Consider the following 16250-nt stretch of genomic DNA (forward strand, 5'->3'; position numbering starts at 1 on the left):
CTTTCATAAGATTTGAACGGGTCTGCAATCGAGGCGGGTCTGCATTAGCGCGTGCCTGTCTCGTCCGTCTCCATGGTTCTTTTTGCGCGTTCCCCCGGGCCCCGTCCATTTACATCCGTTGCGCGTCTTTATCACCTTGCTTTTTAAAATATTTTTTTACTCAGTAACGGATATGATTTAAAATGTAGCGAAGTACAATACTTTAAATAAAACATACTTAAGTAAAAGTAAAAGTACAGATTTTAAAAACTACTCAAAAAAGTAAAAATACACAAAAAAACTACTCAATTACAGTAACGTGAGTAAATGTAATTCGTTACTTTCCACCTCTGAATGAGAGAATCAAGCTTTTTTATTATAGGTATTGTAGTCTTGTCTCTGAATGCATGGGGACTAACTATTTTTAAGTAGAAATGCAATGATATTGGATACGGTTGAGAAAACATTGATAATCTGCTATACTGTGTAGGTGGTCAGTGTGTTTGTGAAACAAATATAATGAAATCTTACTGGTGAATTTCTAATGGTGGATTTTATATTTATTACTGGTTTATTTCTATTGGCGCAAGGCATCCCTTTTCTAAAGACATAATGAAATACCGTACGTGTTTATCGATAGCCTTGTCTTCTATTGACTGTTGTGTGCTGTGCAGGAATTTTAATTGCCCTTACTAAATACATTCGACATTTGCCTTGAGCCTCGAGGTGTCCCAATCAATATTTCACATGCTTCCGGACAGCAAATCATAATGAAGCAACCTTGCTGAACCACACACGCCAACTGAACCAAAGTACACGGGGCAAAACCAGATCAATGATTCCTAAAAAAAAAAAAAGATCATCTACTTAAAACTCACTTCTATTATATTTTATAACACTTTACAATGCATTAACTAACAATCATAAAAATTCCGGGGAGGTCGGGGGACAGTTCCCCCATCTGAGAAAAAGAAAATTTAATCAAAACTTTAAAATAGCAGTTTCAAAGGACTCTAAACGATCTCAAACGAGGCATAAGGGTCTTATCTAGTGAAACGATTTTCACTTTTGGCAAGAAAAAATATACACTTTTAAACCACAACTTCTCATCTTCCTCCGGTCCTGTGATGCGCCAGTGCGACCTCACGCAATACGTCATCAGGTCAAGAGGTCAAGGATGACTTATGCGAAACTACGCCCCAGTGTTTACAAGTTTGGAAAAGTGGACCATTCCGACTTTGTTGTATGTTGAATGATACTAACTAATATCTTTGTGTCAGTTTATTGTTTAAAATGGTCCACAAATGTGTGTTTCATATATGTAACACGTGACCTTTCGACGTCATTACGCAATTACGTGAGGTCGCGCTGGCTCGTCACACAGCCGGAGGAAGAAGAGAAGTGAATTTAAAGTGCATATTTTTTATTTTTCTTGCCAAAAATGACAATCATTTCGCTAGATAAGACCCTTATGGCTCGTTTGGGATCGTTTAGAGTCCTTTGAAGCTGCGTTGAAACTCTAATTTTAAACTGCATTAAAAAAGTTAAGCTTTGGGGTCCATTAAAGTCCATTAAAATGAGAAAAATCCTGGAATGTTTTCCCTTAAAAAACATAATTTCTTCTCAACTGAACAAAGAAAGACATCAACATTTTGGATGACATGGTGGTGAGTAAATTATCTGGATTTTTTTTAAGAAAATTGACTAATTCTTTAAATCATTAGATAAATAAAGCGACTATGATTTTAAATAATTAATTCCTGTGTGTATTTACAAACAAGTTTGGACAGGGTGGCTTTAATATGTGGGTGATTCTTACGAAACCATTGAAACACCACGGCACTAATGATTTTAGCTTTAAAATGTGTAATATAGTAACATTAAAACAAAGCATCAGAATCAACACAATACTGTGTTCTACCTTGCACAATGTGTGATTTCAACATAAGAAGTTATAATTGTAAATTTTATCTCATTTTCTGCTGAAATTCTCATTACCGCAATGTGTCCGGCTGTGTTTGAACATGCGTTATGTTGTAATTTAATGAAATTAACACAAAAATATTAAGAAAAAAAATAAATGGATGTTTTGCTAGACTACTTTAGATGACAGAAAAAATATTTACTGAATATTCATGTATAATAATGATGAAGAAAAATTAGGAAAATGATGTGTCCATGCCCGATGTTCTCATCCTCCGCAACACTTTTTGAGAACAGTTTAAGCACACATACAGAATTTTAATAAAGTTTGATTTTGAGTGACCAAGCACATGGACCAGTTACTTCAAGATGGCTACCAGGTAAGATCATTTTTTTACAGTTAATTGGAAATATTGTCTTGTCAGAATGCTTACACGACATTTTGATTATCATTACCGCAACAGATGCTTATTAAATGTTAATTTAATTAATAGAAGCATAATACTTTGATTTTAAATGCATGTGCAGAATCTCCAAATTATGTTCTTTCAGGTTTGTCATGTCATTTAAAAAAAATGTGTCAGTGTTGATGTTTTCTGACTGTTGCGGTAATGAGATTTTTTAGGAATAATTTTTAAAATTATGTTACAAAAAGTGTTAAATGATAAGTAAAAGTTTTTAAATTAATGTTCCCATTTACTCCAGACTTTGTTTTTCAATGTCTGGTGGGAGAAAAAGTAAATTTAAGCAATTTTTACATTTTCATGCTTGACATTTTTAAAACCAAGTTTTCGTGAGAATCACCCATGTAACCAAAATCTAACTAGCCTTTTGGTTTTATATTAATATATATTTTTCAGTTACATGAAATATTGCCCTGCCATTGTTTGAAGACTTTGAATCCTGCGGCTGAATCACAGAATGTGTATAACTAATGAAAGAGACAATTTTAAGAGGTGGTCTGGGATTGAATGTCTGAGACGTCTGATGTCTGTGCATGCTAGGAAACCCACAGGAGTCCCTGCTATGTGTCTGGCATTTTAAACACAATCAATACACAATCCAGCAAATGTTGCCGCAGAGCACCAACAATAGGCATTTTATATGAATTAAGCATCAACCCTCAAAAACAGAGCTCGTCCAACAGTCACACGGCTTGAGCTTCATGTCCCCCAGCAGAACAGTGGCGCACCTGATTCAACTCATTATCTGCTTGTTAGCTCCTTTATGAGAGTCCTCTGGTGCAGCTGCGAGGGGCAAAGTAAACACCAGAGTAAACGCCACAAATGCATCTATAATGGACATGGATGGGGAGGATAGGAGATTTCTAAGCCGCAGGTAGTGAACCATGTCACGGTACAGATAACAGCACTCTGCATGATAGCTTTCATTTATCAAGGAAACACTTGGCTGGGAGGGAAGGAGAGAGAAGAAATTGTTACGTTTTGGTCAAATGAACATTCAGTCACTGGCGTATGGGACACTCTCTAGCACTTGCAATGTCACCGATATATGTTAAAATTAGTCAGGACTAGGTGTTATTAAATTAAAGCAAGTCAAACATGCATTTTAGTCTGGAACTAGGATAAGCCCTGTCCGGTAAACCTTGCACTAATTTCTGTGTTATTGTGTGTCAAGTGTTGTGCTTTATTTGTGAGACAGCAAAGCTGTGTGCTCACTGACAAAGCTTATACAGGGTTCCCACACCTTAGTTAACTTCAAATAGCCTCAAATTCAAGGACTAAATGTGGGGACACATTTCAAGTAAGACCAAGGGTACATCATGTTACCTTTTAAGATACATTGTTACAGTTCCCTTTCGAGGGAACTTGCGCTGCATCACTACGTTGACACTTTGGGGACGCCTCCAGGGGTAAGTGCGTCTGAATGTGTATATCAAATTCAACCAATGGTGAGGCTTATAGACAAAAACAGGGTGACGTGGGAACCAGAAGTATATGGCTATCTGAAATAAAGATGGCGTTACAGAGACGCAGGAAGTATGGCAAAGGAGACGCAGCGTCTCGTTCCCTTCTCAGGGAACAACAGTTACATATGTAACCGAAGTTTTCAATTGTCAAACACAACTATGCAAAAAAGCATTTTGGTATGAATCAACATTCGCATACAGAAGATATAAGCATTTAATGTGAACAGTTTAGCACATGTGCTTAAAAGGCTAGAAATTTGATGATATTATCCTACACTACACAGGGAATAAAATGGATTTTTTTCTTGCATAAAATAGACTTAAGCACTTTCAATGACCTGTGTCTATGTATGTATATTTTCAAAAACTTCCCAGGGCCAGATTCACAAACTTTCAAGGATTTTAAGGACCCTTGGGAACCCTGTTATAGATAACCAGATATAAACGTTTTAAATGACAGAGATCCAACATAAAGAAAATGATGCCATGCCTATTGCCTACATTTCATTTCTTTTCATTATTGGCCCTAATTCGATAAAATGTAATACACATGTTTCTGTATTATATTACCCAATGTGTTAATTAACCCTTTTGTTCATGTTTTCCAGATGGCAATGCCAAAAATTAACTTGTAAAACGTTTTGGTAATTGTTGTGTTTATATATTGTGGGGGGCATATTGCAATTAACAAGCACCTTATTTTAATTTATTTTATGGTTACAGGGTCTATATTGTACTGTACCATACTTTACCACGTTTTACTGTACTGCACTGTAATGCACATGCACTATACTGTAAGGCTAGGGGTGCACCGAAATTTCGGTCGCTGAAAATTTCGGCCGAAAATGGCATTATCGGTTTCGGGCCGAAATAAAAAATCCAGCCGAAAAAGTAAACCGAAAATGAATGTCAACCACGCCCCTCCCATCCGTGGGCTAGAGCTTGGGTTTGACTCACGGTCGAGCTGTTTGCACGCGTCTGCAAAGATTAAGCATGTCTTGATGTGTAAACTTTAGAGAGAGTCGCGCTAATGTGTCTCATACTGTAATCCATTAACATACATTTGGCGAATAAAGCAACGAAACACAACGTAACGTTTTTATGTGGAGCAACTGTTGCGCTGTTTGGGGTTCACCCTCGGTCTCTGTGTGCGCCTGCGTTTAAGTGCCCTCAATAGTGCACATACGAGAGAGATGCGTTAAAAAAAACCAAACAAGCAAACATAAAATCTCTCTGTTATTGACAGGGGACATATAAACAAAATTATCTCCACAGCATTCTTTTTCTAATAAAAACATTTGTTTATGTCTTAAGTGTATGTATACATTACAGTCAGATTAACCTACTTAAGTCTTAAGTCTGTGTCATTAATGTAAATCAAACAACCCATGACAAAGAGACAAATAGCTCTAAAAATAATAATATATTTAATTTATTGTGTTATGATTCATTTAATTTGATTTCTGTACCTAATGCTAATTTCAGACCATATTAATGTACAACTTTGTTCTTTTTTGTAAATGTTTGCAATTTCTTTATTGTTTATTAGATTTTTCCCACCTGCTTTTTGCTGATCCGAAAAATAAAAAAATAATGTGCCTCAAAAACTGTAATGTGATAGCCATAAATGCAATTGTACTAATACTTGGCATAATAATTTCTTTCTGTGTTTCGGTTTTTCGGCCTTGGTTTCCTTTTTTTGGTTTTCGGTTTCGGCCATCCCTATGTAAGGCACAATGGTATACTATATATTATCGTATATTTTAGTATCGTAAAGAATAGTATAGCATAGCATAGCGCAGTACAGTGCAGAACAGTAGACAAGTGATATCCAACTTGATGCCCGCACGGAGTCTATGAGTTGCCCGCATTTTAATGTATGCTAAATTTAAACCAACAATAAAACATATCAACAAGTGAAATAAAATTAAATCAACAAGTATAACAAAAAAAAAAGGTTTAAGTAGACTATCAAAAAATAGTAAAAAGTCCAGCTACACCAAAAAGTAACACACAACACTACAAATACAAACTTTCTAATTAAATATACTCTATGAGTCATTAATAAATGTGATAGAGTAACATAAATGATAACTACTTCTAACAACTAACTAACATTCCCTGTGTGTCCCTGTGCATGTAAGTCAATATATGCAGTCATGTCATGTTTCTTCTCGGAGCACCACAGCATCCCTAATCTATTAAAATTGTGTGTCACGCTTACTTAGACCTGAAGCTCAGCAATAGCTCTGTGTTACCGCAAGTGTGTGCCTGTGTGACTGCGGTATCACACAAGTAGGACAAGGAGTCCAGTGGGAGAAGATGGGTAAAAAAAAGGAACACAAAGCAGAGGGCAGGAGCAGAGAAGATCGTTTCCAAAACTACCAACAACACTAATAAAATAAAAGTGGCAACATGGAAGATGCATCTGCACTCCGAACGGACAAAAAGCTCTGCACTATTGTTCCCTCTGTCAGTAAGTATGAGATCTTTTAATGTGGATGTGTGTGCATATATATGTGTGTGTGTGTGCATGAGAGAAAGAGAGAGAGAGAGAGAGAGAGAGAGAGAGAGAGAGCACACTGCAGCAGTAGACTGGATTAGAGTTGCAGGGTTCATAAAGGGTCCCTTCTGTGATTAATGGACATCCGCTTTGCTCCGGATGACACGCTACTCACACATAAAGCCAATAAATGCACTGTCCACAAATGGTCCACTTAACCTATGACTATCGCTAGCGACAGATCAACTAATAAAATTCACACTGCACCCTCAACACTGTGTGGATACAGATTTTAAAGAGAGACTAGCCAGCTGTCAGCACTGTTTCAGTAAAAATAGCACAATAGCACCATTCAAAGTTGCCAACAATGACCCACGCCTATGTGTGTTTACCTGTAGCCATTTTCCCGTCCTGTGCTGCTGGCCCATCCGGGATGACACTCTTGACTTGTAGGAACTCGTCCGGTTCATCACCGCCGATGATGGTAAAGCCAAATCCCATGTTGCTTTTCTGCAGAGCTGTCGACAGGAAGCTGCCCTTTAGCTGCGTGGGGTCCCGCGTGAACAGAGGCTTCTCTGCAAAGAGATGGGCAATGAACCAGCAACACATATATAAATTCACTAATGAGCATTGCCAACTGAAGATATCCAGAAATGAAGGGGGTATTTGGTAAGCCACTCCCAACCCATTAAAAAGCAGCAGACCACATCACACTGGGGAATTCTGGGTACAAGGCCAAGCGCTCTGCTTATAGCCAAGCATACATGAGCAGAGTGGGACATGATGACTTGTTTTTTTGCTCAAACCTCAGTTTCTCCCAAATCTTACACTCAACGGTGTTTGTCTTTCTGGACACCCTTATTTGCTGAAGACTTAAGCAAAAAAAGCCAGGAGAAGAACCTGAAGAACTTGCAAACAACTTGCACAGGCATAGCGGTTCTTCAATTCTCTCAGCGTGGAAAAAGCGACTTCAAAAAACATTCCCTTTTGCTGTAACGCCACAACAAGGCCTTTTGCACTGAAGAGATCTCTATAAAACTTAAGAGATACTTTCGCACCCAGTATTGAGTTACAAGATGCCAGCCACAGTTACTCTCATCATCTCATTTGGTTTGTTGAGAGGATATTTGGAATGCTTTAAAAACAATCCAGGCCAAATCTAGTTCTTTGCCATGCGTTTGGTAGGGACAATGGCTGGTACAGATACCCTGCTGAAAAGACCAAATCTTGGAACAACATGAATTTTTAAGCTGATTTAGGCAGATGCTGGTTAGGTAACAGCAAAGTATAGTTTGGGAAGCTGGTCGACTAGCATGGTCTTTCTGGTGATGCTGCTATATCCTTGCGTCTGAAATCGCATGCTGTGACAGTAGGTACTAAATTAGATGAAGTACCTACTCAATGACCATTTAAACAGTGGGTACTATATAGTATGAATATTAGGGGTGTAAATCGAACAGTTCATTACGATTCGATGCAAAATCGATTTTCTCCGCCAGCGATGCAATTCATCAAACGCTTCTTTGATACGATTACGATTCGATACGGTATTCAATATTTTTATTTTACGTGCCTAGTTAAGCAGTTACATTTACTTACAAATGCAACCAAAATATATAACGTTGACATTTAATTAAACTCTTTGAAAATGGCACAATCTCTGTCCCAATTGGAACATTTACAACATTAAAAAATACACTTTTTAAATAAAGAAAAATTAAATAAAATCAAGCTTATGATGGCAAGAGTCAAAGTCTTTCAGTAATTTGTGCCAAAATATGCAATCACTTAGGTAGTTTTAGAAAATGTTTTATTAAATTGAAAAATAAATTCATATAAAAATAAAGCTATTAAACTTAAGCATTTGATCTGTAACACAACATCGGATCTAACAGTCAGATGAAAATAAACAAAAATGCAAGCTTTGGCTGAAATGCGTAGATGGATGTTACGTCAATGAATGAGGACGTGGAGAGTGTCAAAATAAAGGTACGGCATATCGATTTTTTTTACGTGTGGCACTGAATCGTTAGAAATAAAATCGATGTATTTATCCATTTCGATGTATTGTTACACCCCTAATTAAGGCTGTAACGATTCATTGTGCAAATGAATGAATTTTAATGAATTACGGTGAAATCCTGGCACATCCCAAAGCCAGGGGGCGCTCTCATGCAGAAACTCCCCTTGTGCCACAGCATTACAAACGCTATTCCAGGAAATGTCTACAGGAATATTTATATCGCTGTTCTTCAAATTATTTCAGGTTTTTCATGATAATAAGGAATATTTTGAATGATTTTGAGTGTTGCTTTTTTAAATGCACGTTATAAACGACTCCGACTCATAATGATTTTAGATTGATAAGGACTTCCTACTGACCAAATGCCGTAGTACACACACACAAGCTGTGCATGAAACACAGAATAGCACCCTTGAGATTCAGAATCGATTTCAGACAGGCATTTTTAATGGGACACACAATTAATCGTTACAGCCCTACCCCTAATAAATATGGGTAGTATGAATGAGTTTGGACGTACTACATCCACCATGTTGATACATCACGTGATTTACGGCGTCATAACAACAAGTTAGTCGTTATCTAGAATGGTGTTAAACAAGTGCAATTTAACCACAAGGGACAGCTGATTAATATATGTATTTGCATTTGAATAGAGGCATGTTAACGTTTTTGAACATATTTGAATAAAACAATGCCTCTTCTTCTTCTTCTTCAATGGATACCGGGGGCTCATGGGATAGTAAAGTGTGCATCGAATGAACACTTCAGGATCTTGCTAGAAGAAGTTGGTCATCCAGGTACTTTCGCCTATTGTTTTTCAAATACTATGAATTTAGGCATACTACTCACCTCGCCTCTTGCTTTTTGACAACTATATAGTATGGAAGTAGGTCGCAGAGTAAGTATTGCTGGCAAATTGGAGACATAAGCTTTGTAAACCTGCAAATGTTGAAGTTGATTTAAACCCAGAATTTTGAAAATAACATAATATTAAAGGCTGTAACTACCCTCCTAAATCACAGCCTTGTTAACGTGTTATTAAAAATATTAAAACAAAATGTAAACTTGCCTGTGACCTTTTAGTGATTTACTGGTTTCTACATAAAATCATCCTACATCATGTAAAAAACATTCTGTGAAAAATAACCTTAATATCTTTAATTTTGACTGAGTAAGATCATGTCAAAGATTAAAATAAATGTAATCAACAAGTCAAATCAAACTTTGATGCTCCTAATCTCATAATTACTTCATGAGACTTTAGCCTGGATTTCACAGAAACCCCTTAAACGCAGAGCACTGATCCCAGAAAATGCCATAGAATTGCTAAAGTACCTTCTGTGCAAACTTAAAAATGGGACCTTGTAATATTGCTGGGATCGGTCCCAAAATGTGTCCTGTGTGAACAAAAGACAGGAACAATGCCATAAGGGGTGTGCTATAGTAAAGATGCAGATGTCCTCACAATGAAATGGTTATCATGCAACTCTTTGACTGGGGTTTATAAGCAGATCAATAAAACAAAACAAAATAAGGAGTAGAGACCAGAGATCTCCTCACTATCCACACTGAAGCTGAATTTTCCATCAGGTTAATGGAACGGTATGCGATGCGCTAGTTTATGATCGAGTCAAAAAAAGCATGAGCGTGATTTTTCAAGAGAGAAATTGCAAATCATAAGCAAAAAAACTAGTGATGCACCGATGTATCGGCCGCCGATATTTATCGGCCGATTTTTGATGAATTTGAAACCATCGGCATATCGGCAATAACACGAGAAAGGCTGATACCGATTGTTTATTAATTAACTGCATAAAGAAATCCATTATATGTAAAAAATTAGTAAATGTTGTTAATAAAATAAATGCTGAATAGCAAAAACCACCTTTGAAGGCTGTCATACTGTCTTATATTTGTTTTAGCTTAATTTGTGCCTCTCTTATTATGTTGGTCAGTTGAATGTTAATTAGATCCAATCCATGTTCAGTAAAAATAATTTGATGCCGAAATAAACTAGCTAATAGACCAACTGTATAGTATTGTATACAAGTGTTTAATATCGGTACCGGTATCGGCCAGAAGTTGTCTGTTTAAATCGGTATCGCCCCCAAAAAATTCCTATCGGCGCATCCCTAAAAAAAACTAAAACGCTTTAGAAAGATTTCACCAAGTGTACAATTATAGTTATATTACATGTCACATCCAGATGTCGTGTCTTTGCCTCGGTTTACACTTTGCATTAACATGCAATCTCCGTGATCCAATCACAAACCATCCTTGACTACAGAGTACTTTTAAACAAAAAGACTGTTTCATCCTATCTTTATTTGTTCTCTTTTTATCACCTCTCAAATATGGGTAGGTTTCTTCAAAAACACAAAATCCTGGAAAAAAAGCCAAAAAGCTGAGACAATTGGACCTTTGTCAGAGATCAGATTCAGAACAATGATCAAAACACACAGAGTATTTACTGCTTTTGGATCTGTAAATGCTATAGTGTTTTATAAGGTGGGTAAGAGCGCCACCTAGTGCATAATAGCGGAAAAATGGATTGCCGCAAAAACTCTTCGTTGGCAGGGAAGCATTTTCCCTCAATTTATGAGATAACTCATCAGTGGCGAGGAAAGAGTTAATGCAAAGTAAAACATGGTACATTTACATAGATTACAGAAAATCAATGGCAGTGTGAACAAACCAAAATCAAACAAATTATCAGTGTATTTTCCAAAATATCTGTGTGAAAAGGGTTTGACGGTCACAGATAGTATGAGCTTGTTAAGTCACAATGTAAGGAAAACTTTTTCCGGGTCCAGGCCTTCACTCATTTCAATAGAGAATATTATTTAAACAGTCGTTTATGAGCACTTTCTATTCATATCACACATTTAAGCGAAAACTCAGAGTGTACACAGCAGTCTCCAGGCTCACAGAATCGCAGACAGCAATATAGTATAATAATTCTTAATAAATCCATGTCCTTGAGTCAATGTCTGGTCAACTCGGATTTTGTTATGAAGATATAAATTAGGACTGGTCATTTTTGGTAGTTTTGCATTATCATATGAGTGTATATCAGCGTGATTTTTTGTTATTTTCCTATGGCATTTGAGATCAGTTGGACCCGGAAGGGCTGCATGACCTCAGACTAATGGTGCGTTCACACCAGCCGCGGTAGAGGCGACAGTTGGATGCTTGAACATTTTGAGTTTACTCGTTTCATTTGCGCATGAACGCCACGTGTGAAATTGTAGTCATTCCAGACATTCACGTGGAAATTCGCGTCATGGGATGGGCTTCTGCAACTCTGCTGAGATTTCCACTCGCTTCCTGTAATCACGTCACTACTACAGCAAGGTCCTGATTGGTTAACGCGGCGCGGAAATCCACCAAAGTTCAGATTTTTCAACTCGCCCGTTTTGCATTGACTTAACATGTAAGTCACCCGTGCTTTCCGCCTCTACCATGTCTGGTGTGAACGGCCAGTTAGGAAGCCCATTGAAAAATCTAGACTAGTTTGTTGTTACATGACTAATCAACCATTTTCTCCAATCGCTATTAAATATGTAGCCACATGAGTGCAAAAAAGCATCCCATGCTGGGAACCAGCATCCATAACACAACATATGCTTGTGACCAGCTGGTATTTTCGGCAGGGTAGGTGTACTCATGTGTATCCTGAAAGCGCAGGCAAAAATAAAAATACAACAATACAACAAAAAGCCAACTAAAGAATCTCTACAGAGAATGTTCCTTATTGAAACAAAAAAACTATGCAAAAACAGGAAGGTGAATTGACTCCTGTAGTTGTTCCTCCCCTGCATTGGGGGGCGCCATTCTAGTGACGTACCATGCATTCCAAACACACCAGCCCGGTACAGGGGGGCCTCGGACAGGTCAGTGAGACTGTGAGAGCGCTCAGGAGCGGGACCCACGTATGCCAGTCTGGCCCTGGGTAAGGTGGCAGAGGAGGGACTCTCCTCCACTGTTATGAAGAAGAAAAACCCTCAACTCACACAGGAAATGGACACATGTTATTAAATGATACAAGGGATGCTTATTTAGAAAATTAAACTATTTCTTTAGCTCTTATTTAACTCTTTACTTGTATTTTAGTCTAAGATTGAATGTGTACATCTTGTGTTATCTGTGTAGCACCTTGGTCCTGAAAAAACGTTGTTTTGTCTCGCTGTGCACAAGCTGTATGTGGTTGAAATGACAATAAAAGCTACTTTCCCATATATAAAATATAAAATATTATAATTGATAGGATAATGCCCCCTCTACTATTAAGTTTGGTGAGTATTTTTTGGCATTAGGCTGTTAAAACTTCTGTACATTGCAAGCACCCCATGTTAGCATCTATAAACAACAGGGTACTTACTGTAAGTGCTAAGCATTTGTCTATCACTGCCTGTAAAGAAACTTGTTACGCTTAAGTGCATATGTACTGTAACAGAAAATAGCTACAGGCCGGCACTATATTTATGGTGGTACACAGCCTTACAATAGCCTGTGTTCTTTGATTTGGTATGGCGCCTCACAAGTTGCATTTCCATTACTTTTTAAATTGCGCATATTGACATTGCGAATTGAAAATACGGCCAACGGAAACACCTCAATTTCCAAAAACTCCGCTATATAGCAAAAAAACTTGAGGTGATTTTTTTTCATGCAATTTGGAAGAGGTGTATTTGCAAAACTGCAATAGAAACAGTTTATTTGTGTTTTCAGGTCAACTGATGTGTGTAAGGGTGCTTTCACACATACACTGTTTAGGTCAGCCCAAATGACGTGCCGGTCCGAGTACGGTTTGTTTGGGTCAGTATGAACACAATAGCCGCACTCTGGTGCGCATTAAACGGCCACTTCGAGACCGCTCTAAACAAGTGGTCTCGGAGCGGCTGTCGCCGAACTCTGGTGCGACCCATCTGTGATGTGAACACTGCCGAACCAAATACAGGAAGTTCTCCACATGTTTGATCTACTGGGCTTCCGCTGTGATGTGAGCCGGGTGTTATATTGTGGGTTAACGACAAACAAGGCAATCTTGGTCCGTTACAGAGATACGCTGTCTCCTGGACGTTTGAGCTGATGATTTTATAAATGAATAGCTGTCCTCCACACACAAAAATAGTGCTGGCTCTGTGAGAAGGGCTTTTAATAGGACAGTTGGGCAATTTCACGTTAAAGCAAAGAACTTGGCAAAGACGTACATTGTTTATCTCCATATCTTGCTAGCTTCGCTCTTCCTGTCAGGCTGGTTGTCATGGGAGGTGGTCATGAGATGTAAGAGCTGTCAGAGACCAATGACATCGCTGACCGTTATCACATGGTGTACGGTGCGGCATTTCGAGTACGGTAAAAACAACATATGTGAACACGGACCGCACTAACTGAAAAATGATACAATGTAATTTGATGCGGTCTTAGGACACACCACGGTGCGCACCAACATTTACTCCCAATAATCTTTGGATAACACTCCTACGTCTCCATTGATTGAAATAATGGCTTACAATAACCATCCTCCATCGACGTGATGTTTGGAATGACTTATTGCGAGAGGAAAAACTATGTTTTAGTCGCACATCATCATTTTTTATCCACATTTTCAAAATATTGTATATGTTTTGCACAAATCTGTAATTGAAACACAGCTACAGTCTGGTAATATTCAGGGCACTTCTCTTTAAAAGACACAGTTTGGAAATCTTTTCAGAAGCAAACAGTGCTGTGGATCTCGAATGGCCTTACCCCTCGTTCAGACAGCCAGTTTTTTTACATCTGCGACGTTATTGCTGTGTGTTGCCCGTCTCTTTCAATGAGGCATTTCTAAATCTGCTTGTCATAAACAAATGAGTACCATCCACGCCAGTAACTGATTAGAGAAGGCGGATGACGTGAACTCCACTGCTTCGTTCTCATTGGTAGTCGCTCCCGAAATTCGCTCGACATTTGCATAAAGTTACACTTTCTTAACTTTCTCGCGTCGCTGGACGTGCCCATACGGTCGCCAACGGTCACTTTCGCTCGTGTCGCCGGAAGTCGCACGTTTTCCATTGAAATGAATGAGATCACGACGCTCTGCTACTGCTGGTCGCTGTCTGTCTGAATGGGGCGTTAGTCTCATTGTTGATATTCAATCTAAAAAGCTATATCACATTGAAGTCTTTTCTATAAATGCTATAAATGATACTAAATCAAAACTAATTCGAAGTGATGACTGGTCTGTCTAATGACCATGTGAGTCAGACAGACTCACTTTGTCCATTAATCTGCACCAAGTTCTCCTTGTTAACACCCTTTACCTTCACACGGGTAACAGCATGACCTTGCTACTGCTTCAATAGGAACTATTTCTAAAAATCCTCCAAAACCGTAATCAGGATGATAACAAGGCCTTATTATAAAAACATCAATGACATCAATGCATATCTGAGTTTCAAAGAAAACAGGAAACATATCAGACTAAGCTCAAACACAGCCAGACTTAATCATTCCACAGGTCTGGCTGTACGGAAGTAGTTTTCTTAACAATAAGTGCAGTCACAGATGGTGCGCTACCAACGTCTGAGCTCAGATGTGTTACTATGGAGACAGACACTGAGCTCACAGGAGAAATATAATAATAGTCGCAAACATCAAGCCTCAATCAGCAGTTCCGCCAGATTTTATGTTAAACACTTAATTTCAATAAACGCAGATAATTATTATCGAGATGACATCAGTGTTGCTAAGCAGAGGGAGGATTTTCAATGATTGTCCACACCTTAAACGTCAGTCAGTAGTTTGGAAATAAAATAATAATTTACCTCTGTAGACTGTAGGTAGGGGTAGAGATGACAAGCCCTGACTCTGCATCTGCTGCTGCTGTTGGACTCTTCTCTTGGCCTCTAGAACGGGGTTCTCAAACTGAGTCCTTCGGTTTATGTGACTGCAATCAGAAAGCAAAAAACAATGCTTAGTCAATGCGTGCTGGAATCTGTACTGATATAATGAAAGTGCAGGGGCCTCATTTATAAAATGCTGCGTAAAAAGCATCCTACATTTGATCTTACGATCATTTATCAAAAATGCGTACCTGTGATTCATAAACCGAACGTACGCAGAAAACGCGCGTACCCCTTTCAAATCTATAAATCGTAAAAGAACTTGAATTTGTGCGCGCAGCTGAGCAGTTTCAGATCTCCGCCTTTAAACGATGCCTAATTAATGTCATAGACATAAAAGAGCTCTTGTCAATGTTTAAACCCGATTTCAAACAGCAAGAATGGCTTTTATTTCCAAAAACCTGCAGCAATCGGATAAGCAAAAGTGCGTACGTCTGCTCAGACCCTGACGTGGCACTTAGCACTTTTCCACGTCAAAGACAGTTTTTATAAATATGAACTTTACGATCAAATCTGTGCGTACGCATGCTTTATAAATAAGGCCCCAGATGTAAAAAAAACTGATGCTACCATGGTACTAAAATAAAAGTATGATAGTATTTGTCACATTATATTTATGCATGTGGCCGACACTTTTATCCAAAGCGATTTACAGTGCATTTTTATCAGTATCTGTCTTCCTTGAGACCTTCAACCCAGTGCTCTACCACTTGAGCTAGAGGCAGTGTTCGAAGTGGGGAGGGGGGTCTGGGGTGGTTCTGGACCTCCTATAAGCGTTAAAGGACCCCCTAACCTACTGAAAAATCCAGCTAAGACCAGCATAAGCTGGTGAGCTGGTTTTAGCTGGTCTCCAGCTTGGTTTTAGCTGGTTTTGCTGGTGTATGAAGTTGGTTTTGCTGGTGTAGCAAACTGGTCTGGCTGTGTTTTGGTCACATTTTAAGCTGGTCTAGCTGGACTTAGCTGGTCAGGCTGGAATACCAGCTGGCCCACCAGCATGAC

The 16250-nt window shown here is 38.5% G+C and overlaps 1 protein-coding gene across 17 annotated transcripts in view; it reads right to left on the reverse strand.

The window, feature by feature from the left end:
- magi2a (membrane associated guanylate kinase, WW and PDZ domain containing 2a) overlaps positions 1–16250 on the reverse strand; it is a 297727-nt gene that overhangs the window by 79824 nt on the left and 201653 nt on the right. For 11 of the 17 annotated variants that reach the window (XM_055189597.2, XM_055189600.2, XM_055189599.2 and 8 more), the window contains exons 8-10: positions 15174–15295; positions 12209–12343; positions 6728–6910 (exon numbers count right to left, since the gene is read on the reverse strand). In XM_055189597.2, coding sequence (XP_055045572.2) covers positions 6728–6910; positions 12209–12343; positions 15174–15295 — 440 coding nt within the window. The remainder of the gene's footprint in view (positions 1–6727; positions 6911–12208; positions 12344–15173; positions 15296–16250) is intronic. The other 6 variants (XM_055189601.2, XM_055189610.2, XM_055189602.2 and 3 more) reach the window with 1 other exon arrangement.

The sequence above is a fragment of the Misgurnus anguillicaudatus genome, chromosome 1, assembly GCF_027580225.2.
Source record: "Misgurnus anguillicaudatus chromosome 1, ASM2758022v2, whole genome shotgun sequence".
NCBI lineage: Eukaryota > Metazoa > Chordata > Actinopteri > Cypriniformes > Cobitidae > Misgurnus > Misgurnus anguillicaudatus.